The sequence below is a fragment of the Hypanus sabinus genome, chromosome 6 (assembly GCF_030144855.1).
Source record: "Hypanus sabinus isolate sHypSab1 chromosome 6, sHypSab1.hap1, whole genome shotgun sequence".
Classification (NCBI taxonomy): domain Eukaryota; kingdom Metazoa; phylum Chordata; class Chondrichthyes; order Myliobatiformes; family Dasyatidae; genus Hypanus; species Hypanus sabinus.
In genome coordinates, this window is record NC_082711.1 from 47,567,810 (window position 1) to 47,587,263 (window position 19,454).

Sequence of the window (19,454 nt, forward strand, 5' to 3'; positions counted from 1 at the left end):
GCAAAGCAATTCATTTACACATGAACGCTTGCACTAAATGGCACGGAACAGTGGAATTAAAGCTGTGATAAACTGAAAAGAGATATTCATTAAACTGCATTACATAAGTTTCCATGTGAATAGGTAGCGTGAAGTTAACTACAGGTAATTTGGGGAGTTAGGCAACACTGTATGATGGAAGGCCAACATCAGAAGAATGGCAATGATGTTTTGTAACAGAGGTAGACACCTGGAGGGAGGATTGGAATGCTCAGAGCAGTTCACAAAGTAAAGAAGGTCTCAGCCGAATAAGAAATGAAAATCTGTTTCTTTGCCGTAGTGCAGCTGACTCTATCGATCCCTGTTCTAGGAAATTCATAAACCAGAATTGTAGTAATTTAGTCTTCCCTTATGAACTTGGCAAGACCTGTTTATCTGCACATGACTCGCATTACTGCACAAACCCAGATTAATGTAGCAGTAGCCACATCATCTTTGCATTTAGTGATGACTAACATCACGGGGAGATCTGTGTACATGCAACGACATGCTCTGGAGCTCATGACACAAGTCTTCAACATGTACAATAGTGTCCCGTAAGAACATTAGGGAACCACACCGGTTTTCATTGCTATCTAGTAATTTTATGTGTGTTAATCCAAGCTTCCAGCATGTGCAGTCTCCTTGTGTCTCTGGACGATGTACATTGCTCAAGTTATTTTTGTGCAGGATATGAAATGGTTAAAGTTATTGCTCTGATGTGGCGTCATGTCTGAATGGCTGAGTACGTTCCCATGAGTAAATGGCAACTTCTGTGTCATCAGCAGTAAAGCACACAGTAGTGTTTATTTAAAGCACAGTGGAGATCTCACTCATGAATGCTCATTTTGCTGCTCTAGTGGATGAGGGCTCAAATCTTAAAGTTGTCTCAAATAGTGGGAATGATTTGGCCAATTCCAGTTACTAGGTCTGTCAGCTGACTCTTGCAGAGATAGATTCATTTTAATATTGAAGTCAGGATCCTGTGTCATAAATCAAACTTCAATTGGTTCAATCAGAACAATGACTATCGAACTAAAGAGAGCTGCCCAAGGGATGTGTTCACCTCACTGCTGCCCAGATTTCTCACTGTTTTTCTGGAATCAACTACAAGTTTTTAAATGGCATGCTACAGTGGACTGATAGTCATTGGTAAACCTGTGTCGATTTCAGATCCTATGGGAGTAATTTCCTCAAGGAAATGCCAAGCTGTATCACAGATTTCATTGGTATATCTCTTCTGTCATGGCTTTGGCGTGAATGGACCACTCCACTCCATTGCTTGCCAATGGAAGTTGATAATCTTTCTGGTACACCGCACTGCCAATTGAAACCCAGAATCCGTGGGACAAGCTTTGTGGTGTTTTCCACATTAACTGCACAAGGAAGAGCAGTGAAAATCCAGAATCTGGAATGACTTGAGTTATCAGTAATATTCAAATTTTATGCTGTGGTCTTTTTGGAATTTATCTGCATGAGCAATGATGAAATCAGTAACATTAAATTATTTTTGCATTTCCATTTAACAACATAATGTTATGGTCACTGAATTGGGTTTAACCATGGCAGCAAGCAATCAGAACAAAGGTTGTTTTATAAAATTCGAGATGAAGTGTAAAGTTGCAAATTTCAATCCCCACTGCTTTACTAACCATAATACCTCTTCCCAACTACAGAGGTCAGGCTAACTGGCCTATAATTACCTTCCTTCTGCCACTCTTCCTTCTTGAAGAGTGGAGTGACAATTGCAATTTTCCAGTCTTTCAGAACCATTCCAGAATCTAGTGTTTCCTGAAAGATCATTACTAATGCCTCACGATCTCTTCAGCCACTTTTTTCAGAACTCTGGAGTGTACACCATCTGGTCCAGGTGACTTATCTACCTTCATTCCATTCAGTTTCCTCAGAACCTCCTCTCTAGTTGTGGTAACTTCACACAGTTTATGGCCTGACACCTGGAACATCCACCATACTGCTAGTGCCTTCCACAGTGAAGACTGATGTGAAATACTTATTCAATTCATCCACTATTTCATTGTCCCCCCATTACTAACTCTCTAACATTGTTTTCCTGCAGTCCAATATACATTCTCACTTTCAGAAAATCTTCCAGAAATTCCAGTTATTGCTGCTCTTCTGTTTTCCTTGCCCAGTGTTCTTTTTCAATCCATTCTGGCCAACTCTTCTCTCCTGCCTCTGTAATTCCCTTTATTCCAAATTCTGGCACATCTGAATTTAGCTTCTCCTTCTCAAATTTCAGGGTGAACTCAATCATATTATGATCATTTTCTTCCAAGGGCTCTTTTACCTTAAATAAAAATCAATTCTTTTTCACATTGATTTTTTTTAAATTTTAGAGGACTTTGAACAAAATTTAGAACATTAGAGTTGCAATTCAGATAGAAATAAAAAATAAGCATCTTGAAAACTATAACCTCATTATTTCAAAGTCAACACACATTGGTACGGCCAAAGAGGTTGTCAAGCAATAAATTTACGCAAGAGCATTATTAAAGTTTCGATTGTACATCATAAAATAGAATATAAGATTTCAGGTTTTTTTACAGTGAGGACAGTTTTGTGACTATCTCTTTTTCAAGTCATATTACTGATAACTTCAAACTAAACAGGGAAACATTGCAAAATGACAACCCTTGTAGAAACGCAGGGTATTACCAATAATCGTTTCTGGATATCTGCATCCGTGCATCCTCAAGCACTGCCAATTTCAAAGAGTAATGACAGCTAATACAGACTACTTCCCTCTTTTTACAATAGAAAAATCGTAAAATTTATGTTGATTGTCTCTAAGCGTTTGGCTAAAATAAACATCAAAGAAATAAAGGGATAACAGAAATACCTTGGGGATCAGAAGCAAGCCCAGAGTGACAGTCACGGTCAGGTGAGTATGAACGAAGAAAAGCATGAGCATCCAGTCACTGTGAAGACTCGACGCCAGGGTAAACCTGCAAAGAAAAATCATATCATGAAGTTAAAAGCTTTCCAGATTTAAAGCTATCGCTTCAGACTAAAAGGTGTTTCAGAGATAAACAACATCATTTATAGAAGTAAAGGACCGCATTGCTTAGGTTCTAATTAAAATCACACTTAATTGCATAGCGACATGTCAGATATGGTCTTCTGTTTCAGCTTCTGACTACAGGCTAATGGAAAATTCACTGTACATTTTCTATTTAACAGGGAAAGGATATCAACATATAGCACAGCTCTGCAGTGTTATTAAATTAGCTGGCATCATCTTATTCTCCTCATACAATCTATAAAAGGCCTTTGCTTCATTGCCATGCGCTGATCTTACTTGGGATCAAGTTTCTGTGACTAGCTCAGCATTAAGGCAACCCTTAACTGACTGCCACTGTGGGAGGACTGAAACTCTGCATGATTGCACCCGTCAACAATCTCCAGTGACATATATAGATGAAAGCTTGGTGAGGGGAGTAGGAGGAAACGGTAGAATCCATGTGGACAATCAATCCACTTTCACAGAATGCTAACTAAATAGCGAAGTTGAAAATCAGCCCCACCAGCTGGTTTCTGCTGAATTAGACTGAGTGCCCTGTGCAAATGGATTTCTTGGCGTTAGATTTTGTTAGGAAGGCAAAACGTACATGAGAAAGAAAAGAAAACAGAATAGATCTTTAACAGACTGCTGAGCTAATAGATACAGACAGGAGAATGAAAACCATTGCCTTTGATAGGTAAAACTTCTGAAGAAAAACAGCATGTGGGGATTATATGATCAATGACCAGGAAGGCTGAAAGAAAGATAAGGAAGTGCAATATGACCACATGGTCACAATAATTGGTCCTTTTGTCCAATGTCCAGATAGTGGCTTGTTAACCCAATGCAACTGTTATCTGTAACGTTACCCCTGACTTACAACTCCTCGACTCTTCTTTTGTCAAATTCATCTTCTATGTTGAGAGCATTTATTAATTTGGATTCACTGTATTCAAATTTTTGGAATCAAATGACAAAATAATGAGTCATGCCAATGAACTGTTATCAAAAAGTAGGCAATATGCATCCAATTACCCCAGAATTGTATCAATTAGAGGGTGGTCTCTAGACTGCTGATTTAGTTACACTGCATTAAGGTAAGAAGCATCGGAAGTTTGAAGTAGGAATAGAAGGTTCCATCCAGGCCAAATTTAAAAGATTGAGGACTAGCATTTCTGAAAAAAAAATTCAGAAAATCTGAACACATCTTAGTTGATTGAGAAGCTTTATTCTATCTGAGCAATTGAGGCCACAATTAAAATAAACTGAAATGTAAATTTGAGTAAAATGGGGCATTGAAGAGTCACATGGAGTTTGCTTCTTTTTTAGGAGCTTTACTGGGGGTATGTCCTTCCGCAGTGCCATCTCCATGGGTCAGTACTGCAGTAAGTCTGCAAGGAATTTCAGAATGTGGCTGACAATTCCTTCCACTGGATGTGTCAGGCTTATTTTGAACGGTATCCACGTAGCAGGTGGAACAATTCTTCATATGTGTTTCTGGTGTCCCAGAATTCCCTGTAGTCAGCACCCACAGAATGCAAACCTTTTTGCCATTAGAGTTAATCTGAATACCAAGCAACTTCCTGGTGTCTGTCTTAAAGGAATGTGAGTGAGAGGAAAGCATGCTGTGATGATTTGCTGAAACATGAAGAAATTAAGCAGAAAATTAAAAGGAATGTAATAAAATTGGTTAAATAACAAGTTGAGAATGAACACACACAGAATGCTGGAAGAACTCAGCAGGTCAGCAGCATCTATTGAAGTGAATAAACAGGCAGAGACTCTTCTCCGGGACTGGAAAAGAAGAGGGTGCCAGAATAAAATGGAGGGTGGGAGGGGAGTGCAAAAAGGAAGGCTAGAAGGTGATAGGTGAAACCAGGTGGGAGAGGTAAAGAGCTGGAGAGAAAGGAATCTAATAGGAGAGGAGAGTGGACCATAGAAGAAAGGGAAGGAGGAGGGGACCTGGGGGAGGGGATAGACAGGTGAGAAGAGGTAAGGAGCCAGATTGAGGAATAGAAGAGGAGGTGAGTGGGGTGGAAACCTCTTTTTACGAGGAGAAATGGATATTCATGCCATCAGGTTGGAGCCTGCCTGAAGGTGGCCTCACCATGGTACAAGAGGAGGCCATGGACCGATATCTTTATCAACAATTTGAGAGGGATAGGGGCAGATCAGAGGTGTCAGTGTTGCAATTAAATAAAGGAGACTACGGAGCCATGAGGGAAGAGCTGGCCAAAGTTAAATGGGCGGATGCCCTGACAGGAAAGACAGTGGATCAGCAGTGGCAGATATTCTTGGGCATAATACAAAAGATGCAAATGCAGTTCATTCCAATGAGAAGGAAGGATTCAAAGAGGGGAAGGGGCCACAGTGGTTGACAAAGGAAGTCAGAGATTGTATAGCATTAAAGAAAAAGAAGTATGACAGGGCTAAGATGAGTGGGAATACAGATGATTGGGAAAGTTTTAAGGAACAGCAGATCTTAACTAAAAAAGCAATACGGAGAGAAAAAAATCAGGTATGAGAGTCGAGCCAGGAATATAAAAGGGGATAGCAAAAGCTTTTTTAGCTATGTGAAGAGAAAGAAGATAGTTAAGAACAATGTTGGCCCCTTGAAGAATGAATTGGGAGAAATTGTTATGGGAAACAGGGAAATGGCAACAGAATTTAATGCATACTTTAGATCTGTCTTCACCAGGGAGGACACAAGCAATCTCCCAGATGTATGGATGGGCCAGGGTCATAAGATATCAGAGGAATTGAGACAGATTGACATTAGGAAAGAAACTGTGATGAGTAGACTGGTAGGACTGAAGGCTAATAAATCCCCGGGTCCAGATGGTCTGCATCCGAGGGTTCTAAAAGAGGTGGCTCAGGAAATTGCGGATGCATTGGTAATCATTTTCCAATGTTCCTTAGATTCAGGATCAGTTCCTGAAGATTGGAGAGTGGCTAATGTTGTCCCACTTTTCAAGAAGGGAGGGAAGGAGAAAACGGAGAACTATCGCCCTGTTAGCCTAACGTCAGTCGTGGGGAAGATGCTTGAGTCCATTATTAAGGACGAAATAGTGGCACATCTAGATGGCAGAAATAGGATTAGGCCGAGCCAGCATGGATTTACCAAGGGCAAATCATGCTTGACTAATCTGTTGGAGTTTTTTGAGGGTGTAACAAGGATGTTAGACGAGGGTAAGCCAGTAGATGTTGTGTACCTAGATTTTCAGAAGGCATTCGATAAGGTGCCACATAGGAGATTGGTGAGTAAAATCAGAGCTCATGGCATTGTGGGCAGGGTTTCAACATGGATAGAAAACTGGTTGGCAGATAGAAAGCAAAGGGTAGCAGTGAATGGGTGTTTCTCAGACTGGCTGGAGGTGACTAGTGGGATACCACAGGGCTCTGTATTGGGACCACAGCTCTTTACGATTTATGTCAATGATTTAGATGAGGGCATTGAAAACTATATCAGCAAGTTTGCTGACGATACTAAACTGGGTGGCAGTGTGACATGCGAAGAGGACATTAGGAGAATACAGGGAGACTTGGATAGGCTGAGTGAGTGGGCAGATACTTGGCAGATGTCATTCAATGTGAATAAATGTGAAGTTATCCACTTTGGAAGCTGGAACAAGAGGGCAGAGTATTGTCTGAACAGTGTCGAGTTAGGTAAGGGAGAAATGCAAAGAGACCTAGGAGTCCTAGTTCACCAGTCAATGAAGGTGAATGAGCAAGTGCAACAGGCAGTGAAGAGGGCAAATGGAATGTTGGCCTTTGTTACAAGGGGAATTGAATACAAGAGCAAGGATGTTCTTTTGCATTTGTACAGGGCCCTGGTGAGACCACACCTGGAATATTGTGTACAGTTTTGGTCTCCAGGTTTAAGGAAGGACATTCTGGCAATTGAGGAAGTGCAGCGTAGATTCACTAGGTTGATTCCTGGGATGGCAGGGCTGTCTTATGCAGAGAGATTGGAGAGATTGGGCTTGTACACGCTGGAATTGAGGAGATTGAGAGGGGATCTGATTGAACCATTTAAGATAATTAAAGGATTTGATAGGATTGAGGCAGGAAATATGTTCCAGATGTTGGGAGAGTCCAGTACCAGAGGGCATGGATTAAGAATAAGAGGTCAGTTATTTAAAACAGAGTTGAGGAAAAGCTTCTTCTCCCAGAGAGTTGTGGAGGTGTGGAATGCACTGCCTCGGAAGACGGTGGAGGCCAATTCTCTGGATGCTTTCAAGAAGGAGCTGGATAGATATCTGATGGATAGGGGAATCAAGGGATATGGGGACAAGGCAGGGACTGGGTATTGATAGTGAATGATCAGCCATGATCTCAGAATGGCGGTGCAGACTCGAGGGGCCGAATGGTCTACTTCTGCACCTATTGTCTATTGTCTATTATCTTGGAACAGGAATGGGAATCGAAATTAAAATGCTTGGCCACCAGGAAGTTCCATTTTGATGGATGGAGCGGAGGTGCTCGATGAAGTCATTCCCTAATTTCTGACGGGTCTCAGCAATATAGAGGAGGCTGCATCAGGAGGACCGGACACAATGGACAACCCCAGCAGATTTGCAGGTGAGGAAGGTGGGAATAAAGGAATTAAGTGGTAAAGGGGACAATGAAAGGGAATAAGCATGACAAGATTCTGAAAGATACTGATGAAGCAGGAGGAATGTAACAATATACCATCAGTTACTATAAAATAGTGATTACATTTGATCCAGGTAGATGAACATTAATTTAACTTGGTTGATGTGCAATTAGCAATCTGAAAATGTCTTACTGGCATTTCTCTGATCCTGTTACTATCACCACCTACAGGACCTGAAGTGGATAATCATTCACCCAAATATAATTTGCATTTGACCCACAAATATGAAAACTTGATTCTACAATTTAAATATGATTCTACTGCCATTTACAGAGGCAACATGGATAATCAGATCCAATAGGCTGCTTGGAAATGATTTCTCTACAGACAGAAAACAAGCCATTGTTTTGGGTCAAAATCCATACATCAATGTGAAATGTCAACAATTCTTTCCCATCACACATGCTGCATAACCTGCTGAGCTCCTCCAGCAGACTGGATTCTTCTCCAGAAAATAATATGGCTACTGCCCTAATCCTATTCATAACAGCAACCCTGCCCCATTCACAGGGTCCATTCTGCTGTCTTGATGCTTGCTTTCCAGACTACCCAGTATGACACTGGCCTGATCCTATTCATAACAGCAACCCTGCCCCATTCACAGGGTCCATTCTGCTGTCTTGATGCTTGCTTTCCAGACTACCCAGTATGACACTGGCCTGCTTCCTTTGCTGCATTATCTACAAGGTAACTTGCATTTCAGCTGCTTACACCGTTTGTCTCATAAATCCCACTCATTTCTTCCACTTTTCTCATTTATTCTCTTACTGTTGGATGACTGTATCACTTCTGCCATTTAATCATCTTCAGCTTTCCACTTACACACTTGACAGACACTCCATTTCTTTTCCCATTTTGATGTGTTCCTGGAAGTGTCTTGTTCTCAACTGAACTCAGTCATGGCTAAAGGCATAATTTGGTGCCCGTTCCACTTCAGCTCATCTCCAGGAAGCTGGCAGATGGCATTTGCACAGCTGAGAGGAAGGGATATTGGAGGCAGCAAATTATATTATTTTGAACGTCTGCATTTAATGAACTAAAAATCGACAACACCGCAGAGCACATTGGCTGAAAACAGCCTGTACAGTTTGAGATTAAAGCAACCAAGATCATTAATATAATTGATAACCCCATATATCACAGCATCCCAATGATGTTTACAAATTAAATATTCCAATAAATTACATTCATTATTAAGATGATTTGTTGTTTAAGAATTCTGCTTATCACAAGCAACTTACAGTGGCATGCAAAAGTTTGGGCACCCCTGGTCAAAATTTCTGTTTCTGTGAATAGCTAAGTAAGTAAAAGATTACCTGATTTCGGAAAGGCATAAAGTTAAAGATGACACATATTTCTTTAATATTTTAAGCAAGATTACTTTTTTATTTTCATCTTTTACAGTTTCAAAATAACAAAAAAGCAAAAGGGCCCGAAGCAAAAGTTTGGGCACCCTGCATGGTCAGTACTTAATAACACCCCCTTTGGCAAGTATCACTGACACCTTGTAAATGCTTTCTGTAGTTATCTAAGAGTCTTTCAATTCTTGTTTGGGGGTCTTTCGCCCATTCTTCCTTGCAAAAGGTTTCTAGTTCTGAGATTCTTGGGCCGTCTTGCATGCACTGCTCTTTTGAGGTCTATCCACAGATTTTCGATGACGTTTAGGTCGGGGGACTGTGAGGGCCATGGCAAAACCTTCAGCTTGTGCCTCTTGAGGTAGTCCATTGTGGATTTTGAGGTGTATTTAGGATCATTATCCTGTTGTAGAAGCCATCCTCTTTTCATCGTCAGCTTTTTTACAGATGGTGTGAAGTTTGCTTCCAGAATTTGCTGGTATTTAATTGAATTCATTCTTCCCTCTACCAGTAAAATGTTCCCCGTGCCACTGACTGGAGGGAGACACCCGCAGACACCCCAATCCTCAACAGTGATAGAACAAACCTCGTTGTCACAAAGAACATGGCCTGGTGGATGATCCACGTTAACCTCTTCCTTAGGACTCCATCATCACGGTGGCCAGCCCTCATCCATTGTGATTTCATTTCTGCATTGCAAATGCTGAATGCACTGAACAGAGCAAAGGGTATGGCGTTCTACATCATCCAGGCTGGCAAGCTGAAGCTGTTCTCCAGAACCAGCCATGCCTCTGGCATTGTTGTTCTACCTGACTGCTCCAGCTTGGGGTTGGCACAGTAGTGTAATGGTTAGTGCATCCCTTTACTCCACTGGTAATCATGCATTTAGGTTTGATTCCCACTCCTACCTGCAAGGACTTTGCATATTATCATGTCTGTGTAGAGTTCCTCCATGTGCTCTGTTTTCCTCCCACATTCCAAAAGGCATATGGTTAATGTTAGTGAGTTATGGACACGCTATGTTGACACCAGAAGTATGGCGACACTTGCCCAGCACAATCCTCACTGATATGATTTAGACCATAAGACAAAGGAGCAGAATTAGGGCATCTGTAGTTCACAATACTCAAGGTGAGGCCTCATCAGTGCTTGGTAAAGCTTCAGCATCACAACCTTGCTCTTGTATTCTAGTCTTCTTGAACTGAATGCTAACATGGCATTTGCCTTCCTCACCACCAACTCAACCTGCAAGTTAACATTCAGGGTGTTCTGCACAAGGACTCCCAAGTGCCTCCCAGGGATCTCAGATTCCTGGATTTTCTCCCCATTTTGAAAACAGTCGCACATTTATTTCTTCTACCAAAGTGCATGACCATGTATTACCCAACTTTGTATTTCATTCGCCACTTTCTTGCCCGTTTTCCTATTCCCTCCTAAGTCCTTCTGTATCCTACCTGTTTCCTCAACACTACCTGCCTCTCCACCAATCTTCGTATCATCTGCAAACTTGGCAACAAAGCCGTCTACTCCATCAACCAAATCATTTATATACAGCATAAAAAGATGTGGTCCCAACACTGACCGCTGCGGAACACCACTAGTCACTGGTAGCCAACCAGAAAAGGATCCTTTTATTCCCAATCACTGTCTCCTACCCATCAGCCAATGCTCTTACCATGTTAGTAATTTGTCTGTAATATTATGGGCTCTTAACTTGGTAAGCAGCCTCTTGTGTGGCATTTTGTCAAAGGTCTTCTGAAAGACCAAATATACAACATCCACTGTATCCCCTTTATCGATGCTCCTTGTAATCTCCTCAAAGAATTCCAACAGGTTCGCCAGGCAGGATTTTCCCTTAAGGAAACAATGCTGACTTTGTACTATCTTGTCCTGTGTCACCAAGTACTCCATCAGCTCATCCTTAACAATTGTCTCTAACATCTTTCCAGCCACTGAGGTCAGGCTAACTGGTCTATAATTTCCTTTCACCAGCCATCTCCTTGTCCCCCATTATCATTTCTCCTGCCTCATTTTCTAGCGGACCTATATCCACTCTCATTTCTTTTTTTATTTTTAACATACTTGAAAAAATTTTACTATCTACTTTGATGTTATTTGCTAGCTTGCTTTCATATTTCCATCTTCCTTTCTTTAGTTGCTCTCTGTAGGTTTTTAAAAACTTCCCAATTCTCTATCTTCCCACTAATTTTTGCTTTTACAATAGCTCTGATTTCCCTTGTTAGCCACAGCTGTACTATTTTACTATTTGAGTGTTTCTTCATTTTTGGAAGAAAATGTCCTGCACCTTCCTCACTTTTCCCAGAAATGAAAACCATTGCTGCTCTGCTGACATCTCTGCCAGCAGCTCCTTCCAATTTACTTTGGCCAACTCCTCTCTCGTACAACTTTAATTTCCCTTACTCCACTGAAATGTTGCTACTTCAGCCTTTACTTTCTCCCTATCAAATTTCAAGTTGAACACAATCATATTGTGATCACTGGTTCCTAAAGGTTCTTTTACCTTAAGCTCCCTAATCACCTCTGGTTCATCACATAACACCTAACCCAGTATCGCTGATCCCCTAATAGGCTCAATGACAAACTGCTCTAAAAAGCTATCTCTTAAGCATTCAACAAACTCACTCTCTTGAGATCCATTACCAACCTGATTTTCCCAGCCGAACTGCATGTTAAATTCTCCCATGACCACCATAACATTGCCCTTTTGACTCACCTTTTCTAGTTTCTGTTGTAAACTCTGGTCCACCTCCCAGCCACTGTTGGGAGGCCTGTATATGACTACCAACAATGTCCTTTTACCCTTGCAGTTTCTTAACTCAACCCACAAGGATTCAACATCTTCCGATCCTATATCACATCTTTCCACTGATTTGATGGCATTCTTTACCAGTAAAACCACACCACCCCCTCTGCCTACCTTCCTATATCTCTGATATATCTCTGGCGCTTACAAGGATAAGTGCCAGGAGGGAGATCGGTGGGAAGAGATGGGGAGACGAATGGACAAGGGAGTCGGTAGGGAGGATCCCTATGGATCCCTTTCCCTTCTCCAGCTGTGTATCCCTTTTGCCAATCAACTTTCCAGCTCTTAGCTTTATCACTCCCCCTCTTGTCTTCTCTTATCATTTTGGATTTCCCCCTCCCCCCCCCCCCACTTTCACATCTCTTACTATCTTTTATTTCAGTTAGTCCTAACGAAGGGTCTCAGCCTGAAACGTCGACTGTACTTCTTCCTGGGAATAAAGGGAACCCTTTCTTGTTGGCTGCTGGTGACATTATATGTGAATAGTCTGAATGATTTAATTGATGGCTTTGTGGGCAAGTTTGTGGATGATATGAAGGTAGGCGGAGAGGCGGCTACTACTGTGTTGAGGAAGCAGAAAGTCTGCAGAAGGACTGAAGTATGGATTAGAGGAATGGGTAATGAAGTGGCAGATGGAATATAGTATAGGGAAGAGTATGGTCCTGCATTGTGGTAGAGGAATGAAGGTATAGACCATTTTCTAAATGGGGAGATAATTTATAAATGTTAGCATCCATCTTGAGAGGACTAGACTATGTAAATACAATGATGTAATGTGAGGTTTATAAGGCATTGGTGAGACAGCACCTGGAGTGCACTTTTGGGCTCTTAACTCAGAAAGGATGTGCAGGCATTGGAGAGGGTTCAGATGAGGTTCACAAGAATAATTCTAGGAATGAAGGGGTTAATATACAATGAGCATTTGATGGCTCTGGACCTGTACTATCTGGAGTTTAGAGGAAGGAGGGATGATCTCATTGAAACATTGAATATTGAAAGGCCTAGATGTAGTGGACATGGAGAGGGTGTTTCCTATGGTGGGGAGTCTAGGACTAGAAAGCACTAGAAAGCACAGCCTCAGAATAGAAGGATGTCCCTTTACTACAGAGATCAGTAGGAATTGCATTAGCAATGGGTGGTGAATCTGCGAAGTTCATTGCCAGCTGTGGAGACCAAGTCATTGGTTATATCTGAAGTAGTTGATAGGTTCTTGGTTAGTAAATATGTGAATGGTTACAAGGAGAAGTCAGGAAAATAGGGTTGAGAAGTAGATTAAATCAGCCAGACTTGGACCAGTCTGATGGGCTGAGTGGCCTGGTTCTGGTCCAATATCTTATGCTGTCTTAGAATCCACGTACACAATGTCCACATCTCTTCCTTCATTAACCACCTTCATTTGGAATGGATCCAGTAAGGTTTGCTGAGGAGAGCAGATATACAGAGGGATGTTGAAATGCAAGTTCATAGCCCCCTCAAAGTGACAGCAGAAATAGATGAAATAGTAAAGAAGAAATATTGTGTGCAGTTCCAGTTGCCACATTATGGAAAGGCTCTAGAGAAGGTGCAGAAACATTTCATGGTTGTGTGGATTAGAGAGTATTACCTATTAGGAGATGTTGGACAAAACTGGAATGTTTTTTTCTGGAGTGCCAAAAGCTGCAGTCGACCTGACTGAAGTATATAAAATTATGAGGAAATAGAGTCTTTTTGCCAGGTTACAAACATCAATTACAAGTTAAGATCAAATTTATTGTTACTTAACCATATACATGTATACTACCAAACAGTACCTTACACAAACACAAAGGTAATATTAACCACAATAAATTAACAAATAATAAGGTGCATTTACAACACAAGTCAAAACCTAAAGAGTATATTGGTGCTTCCTATGTGATGAGACCTGGGTGGTGGCAGGGAACTCAGTAGTCTCATGGCCTGGGGGAAGTTGTTGTTTCCCGTCTTGGCAGTCCCTGTCCTAATGCTATGGTACCTCCCAGATGGTAGTGGGTCAAAGGTATTGTTGGACGGATGGGAGGGATCAATGAAAATACTAAGAGCTCCTGATAAATATCTTGGATGGGTGGAAGAAAAACCCCAATGATCCTTTCAGCAGTCATTGCAATCCTTTGTAGGATCTTGCTGCCATATGCCTTGTGATTCCTGTATCAGATGGTGATATAGCTGGTCAGGACACTCTCATTCGTTCACACGTAAAAACTGGTTAGAATGGGGGAGGTAGGGAAGCCTCACTTGCTTCAGCCTCCTCAGGAAGTGGAGACATTGGTATGTTTTTTTGGCTATCTAGGTGAGACATGATGCATACAATACAAGAGGCATAGTTCTAAGGTGAGAGATAACATCCTGTCCAGGTACTTATCCAATTATCTCTTAAACATTGCAATCAAACCCACACCAATCCCTGTTGCACACTATTAGGCACAAACCTCCAGTCAGACAGGAAACCTCCACTACCACATTCTGGCTCCTCGCAATAAGTCAATATTGAATCCTATTTACCACTTCACCCTAAATGCCAAACTCCTGAACCTTCTGGATCAGCCTGCCATGCAGGATTTCATCAAAGGCTTTACTAAAGTCCATGTAAACAACATTTGTTTCATCAATTTTCCTGGCACCCCAGTGAAAAGCTCTGTAAGATTGGTTAGATACAGCCTACCATGAACAGTATCCATGTTGACTATCCCTATTTGGGACATATCTATACTGTATATCCTGTCCCTTAGATACCTTCCACTAATTTACCCACTACTAATGTTCAGCTCACTGGAACTTTTGCCTACGACACTCTTATAGCTTCACGTTGTAAAATTCAAGTTCAAGTTTATTATCATCTGACGGTACATATATGCAACCAGTCAAAACAATGTTCCTCTGAAGCACAGTGCACCTACAATACATACTGTATATCATGTGCAGGACATACAACAAAATGTTACCACATATATGTTAATAAAATACAATTCAAAATGCAATGGAAGTGCACAGAGTTTTATAGAACTGCAACATTACCTCATGACTTTGAAATCAATCACCCAATGCACCTTCTTAACAACCCTATCAACTTATGGAGCTTTAATGGATCTATCAATGTCAACACCAAGTTTCCACTATTCCTCCACAATGCTAAGAGTCCTACCATTAACTTTGCAATCTACCTTCAAGTTCAACCTTAGAAAGTGTATCACTTCATGCTTTTTCAGATTGAATGCCATCTGCCAGTTCTCAGCCCAGCTCTGCGTCCTGTCAATATCCTATAACAACCTTCTGCACTATCCACAACACCATCAACTTCTGTCATCAGCAAACTTATTAACCAACAATTCCACTTCCTCATTCAAATCATTTATAAAAGTCATAGAGAGCAGGGGTCTCAGAACAGACCCCTGGGAGCTGGTCATCAACATCTAGGCAGAAAACTCTCCACTTACATAGAATTTGCAAGGATCGGGGTTCAGGTGGTCAAGACATCTCAACTTCCCAGTTTTGGTGGGACCTAAATCATACCAACCGTAGATGTATGGAGTTTGTGAAAGGTGGTTTTCTTACTGCTGGGTCCAGTGGCTGTTAATGAGGGACTAATGAGCTGCATCTCTAGAGACGCCTCATAAAAAGGGTTTTCATTATGTTTTTCAAAAGTTCCAGCATATCCTCGTTCCTAACATTAACATGTACCAGACTATTAGTCTGTTCTACACTGTCTTCACATTCGTTAAGGTCCCTCTCATTGGTGAATACAGAAGCAAAATATTCATTACCTCCCCTACTTCCTCTAACTATCGGCACATTTCTTCTTTTATCCTTGAGTGGTCCTTCCCTCACTCTAGTCATTTTCATGTTGTTCACATACATGAAGAACACCTTGGAGCTTCCTTAATCCTACACACCAAGGCTTTCTGATATCCCCTCCTAGCTCTCCTAAGTCCCTTCTTAAACTCATTCCTGGCTACCTTATTACTCTCTGGAGCCCAGGCTGAACCATGCTTCCTAAACTCTAGGTAAAGTTTCTTCTTCCTTTTGACTTCATGTACCACCTTTCTTGTCAACCATCCTTTCTCTGCCTCAATAGAACCACCTATTGCGAATCCTAAGCAAGCGCTCCCTAAAAAAATCCACATTTCTGTTGTACATTTCCATGAGAATATCCATTCCCAATATATCCTCCAGAGTTTCTGCCTAATAGCAACATAATTCACCCTGCCCCAATTAAATACTTCCCAATATTGTCCGCTCATATCCCTGTCTTGATATGGTCAAGGTCTCTCTCCAAAATGCTCATCCAGCAAAAGACTGGCACCTGACTGGGTACAATGACAGTTTGGCCTCTCCTCTAGTCAGCCTGTTTGCATATTCTAACAAGGTCTAAAAAAACCTAACAAGGTCTGCCCCAACTGAACTTTTTGGACTATGGAGGTAGCAATCAATATTAGGGAGTTCGAAGTCACTCATGACAACAACCCTATTATTTTCGTACCTTTCAAAAATCTGCTTCCCGATCTGCTCAGTGTCTTTGTTGCTATTGAGGGGCTGGGGGGATCTAAAGAATGCTCCTAAAAGAGTGATTACTCCTCTCCTGTTTCTGACTACCCACCCACACTGATTCAGTAGATAATCTCTCCATGATGTCTTTCCTTTCTGCAACTGTGATACTTTCACTGACTAGCAGTGCCACTTTCCCACGTCTTTTATCTCCCTTCCTGTCCCTTTTGAAACATCTAAGCCTGGAATATTCCAGTCCTGTAACAGTTAATTGTCTGTAATGTGTCTGTAAGTTCATTACCCTTGTTTCTGATATGTCTCACATTAAAGTCGACCCATTTCAACACATGCTGCCTGGTGGCATGGTGGTGTAGTGGCATCAACACTGGACTTTGTAGTGAAGGCTCCCGCAACCTCCCTTGCACGCTTTCCATCCATGCTGGGTTGAGCACTGAGCTAGAAACTCGGCCTCATAAAAACAAGAAAGCCTGCTAAAAAAAACTCCACTCGGAGTTAAGGGCTTTCTCCTTCTTTCTATTTCAACACATCCAGTTATCTGCAATTTTGCCCTATTCAGTGCCTATCCTTCCTCACAGTATTCATTAATGTTGCATCAACCAAATTTCTTGGTATTCACCTGGCGGAGAATCTCACCTGGTCCCTCAACACCAGCTCCATAGTAAAGAAAGCCCAGCAGTGTCTCTACTTTCTGCAAAGGCTGAGGAAAGTCCATCTCCCACCCCCCATCCTCATCACATTCTACAGGGGTTGTATTGAGAGCATCCTGAGCAGCTGCATCACTGCCTGGTTCAGAAATTGCACCATCTCAGATCGCAAGACCCTGTAGCAGATTGTGAGGTCTGCTGAGAAGATCATCAGAGTCTCTCTTCCCACCATTATGGACATTTACACTACATGTTGCATCCGCAAAGCAAACAGCATTATGAAGGATCCCATGCACCCCTCACACAAACTCTTCTCCCTCCTGCCATCTGGGAAAAGGCACCGAAGCATTCGGGCTCTCACAACCAGACTATGTAACAGTTTCTTTCCCCAAGCCATTATACTCCTCAATACCCAGAGACTGGACTGACACCAACTTACTGCCCTCTACTGTGCCTATTGTCTTGTTTATTATTTATTGTAATGCCTGCACTGCTTTATGCACTTTATGCGGTCCTGGTTAGGTCTGTAGTCTAGTGTAGTTTTTTTTCTGTGTTTTTTTTTACGTAGTTCAGTCTAATTTTTGTACTGTGTCATGTAATACCATGGTCCAGAGAAACGTTGTCTCATTTTTACTGTGTACTGTACCAGCAGTTATGGTCGAAAAGACAATAAAAAGTGACTTGACTTGAACCTTTCTGTTAATTGCTCCAATGTTTGACCTATCACTCTGGCTCCCCACCCTGCCAACCCAGTTTAAGTCCTCCCCAACAGCTCTAACAAACCTACTTCCTAATTAGTTTTCTTTCTACAGTTCTCAAAATTATTCTTTTTTTTATGAAAAATTCTTTACCCTCTTGTGCAAAGTATTCAAGCAGTCTAACAGAGTCAGTCTTGAAAAAAGGAAGTGAAACACATTTGGATATGGCAGAAAATGCAACTAAAAGTGACATTAATATCCATGAGAACCTGGGTTCAGGATAGGCTCAGTGTAATAACCTTTCTGAAGTGTTTTTTTATTCATTTCATTCGACAGCTGCTGAGGCCTCCCACCGGAGCCTGAGAAAAAGTTTTCAAGTTTTCAGTAATTAATAATAATGAATGCTGTCTAATTTTGTTCTTTGCATAGGGTGTAACACCAGGAGCTGAAATCTATGGCTAAATCTAATATAATAATGGAGGCCTTCCTGTGGGGGAAGCCATTGTCTTTTCAAATCAAAACTTAATAAGACCAAGCGGAAAATAGTACCCATTGTTCACCTGCTGTGACGCGCTGCAGCCTTTAACAGTAAATGCTTTTGCAGTGTGAAAAGAGCAGGTCTGTGTTTGCCAACTATTGGCTGCATCACTTCCACCTGAATTTTCCATGGACATCAATGCAAATGAGACCACCAGGGTGATGGTTTCTCGTTGTGCGACGGCTCCGAAAGTAACGTCTTTACGGTGGAAGATGCTAACCTCTATTTACCGTGGAGTCATCTCTTCCCCTTTCCCATTCCCATGCAGTAACTGAGGACACAGTAAAACAAAGTGGGCTTGCATGCACTGTACTGTGAGCTCAGCTAAACGGCATTCATCACAAAGTCATACCACATGGAACTAGGCCATTTGGCCCATCTGGTCCACGCTAACCAAGAAGCCAGCTATGTTAGTCCCATTTGCCTGTGTTTGGCTATATCCCGCTAAACATTGCTTATCTATGTACCTGTCCAAGTGTCTTTTAAATGCTGTTAATCTACCTGCCTCAGTCTGGCAACTCGATCCATCTATGTACCATCATCTGAATTGAAAAGTTGCCACTCAGGAGAATAATCCGATGCATTAGATTCCTCAGACATGGGAAAAAGACTGTACATTCAACCCTATTCATGGCCTTCATGATTTAAAACATATCTTTATAGAGGATGACTCCTCATTCTCCTGCACTCCATTGAATAAAGTCCTAGTCTGGGCAACACTTCTCTGTAGCTTAGTACATTGAGTTTCGAATAGAGGGCTAAGTGCTAGGGAAATTCTAGACAATTTCTAGAGTAGATTACAAGGTTGGCACAACTTTGAGGGCTGAAGCGCCTGTAATATGCCATAGATTTCTATGTTCAGCCCCTCAAGCCTTGGCAATCTTTTCCACATTCTTTCCAGCTTAATAGTGTCTTTCATACAGGAGGGTGACCAAAACTGAACACAATGTCCTGAATCATGTTCTTGCTCTTCCTGAAGAATCTTTCTTGACTGAAGGTGACCAGTCACATGCAAGAAGACAACACAGGAAAAAATGGAGCAAATGTAGACTGCTGACCCCTCACCATCACACACTCCATCAGATCTAAGTATTTGAAACACATGGGAGGTGAGTCTGATGAAGATGAATTCGTGTACTGGCCAGAAAGAAAGAAATACACAGCAAAGGCTAAAGGC

At 41.6% G+C, this 19,454-nt stretch overlaps 1 protein-coding gene across 1 annotated transcript in view; it reads right to left on the minus strand.

The window, feature by feature from the left end:
- gpr158a (G protein-coupled receptor 158a) overlaps positions 1–19,454 on the minus strand; it is a 576,558-nt gene that overhangs the window by 19,854 nt on the left and 537,250 nt on the right. Inside the window, exon 9 of the mRNA XM_059972060.1 lies at positions 2,879–2,984. Coding sequence (XP_059828043.1) covers positions 2,879–2,984 — 106 coding nt within the window. The remainder of the gene's footprint in view (positions 1–2,878; positions 2,985–19,454) is intronic.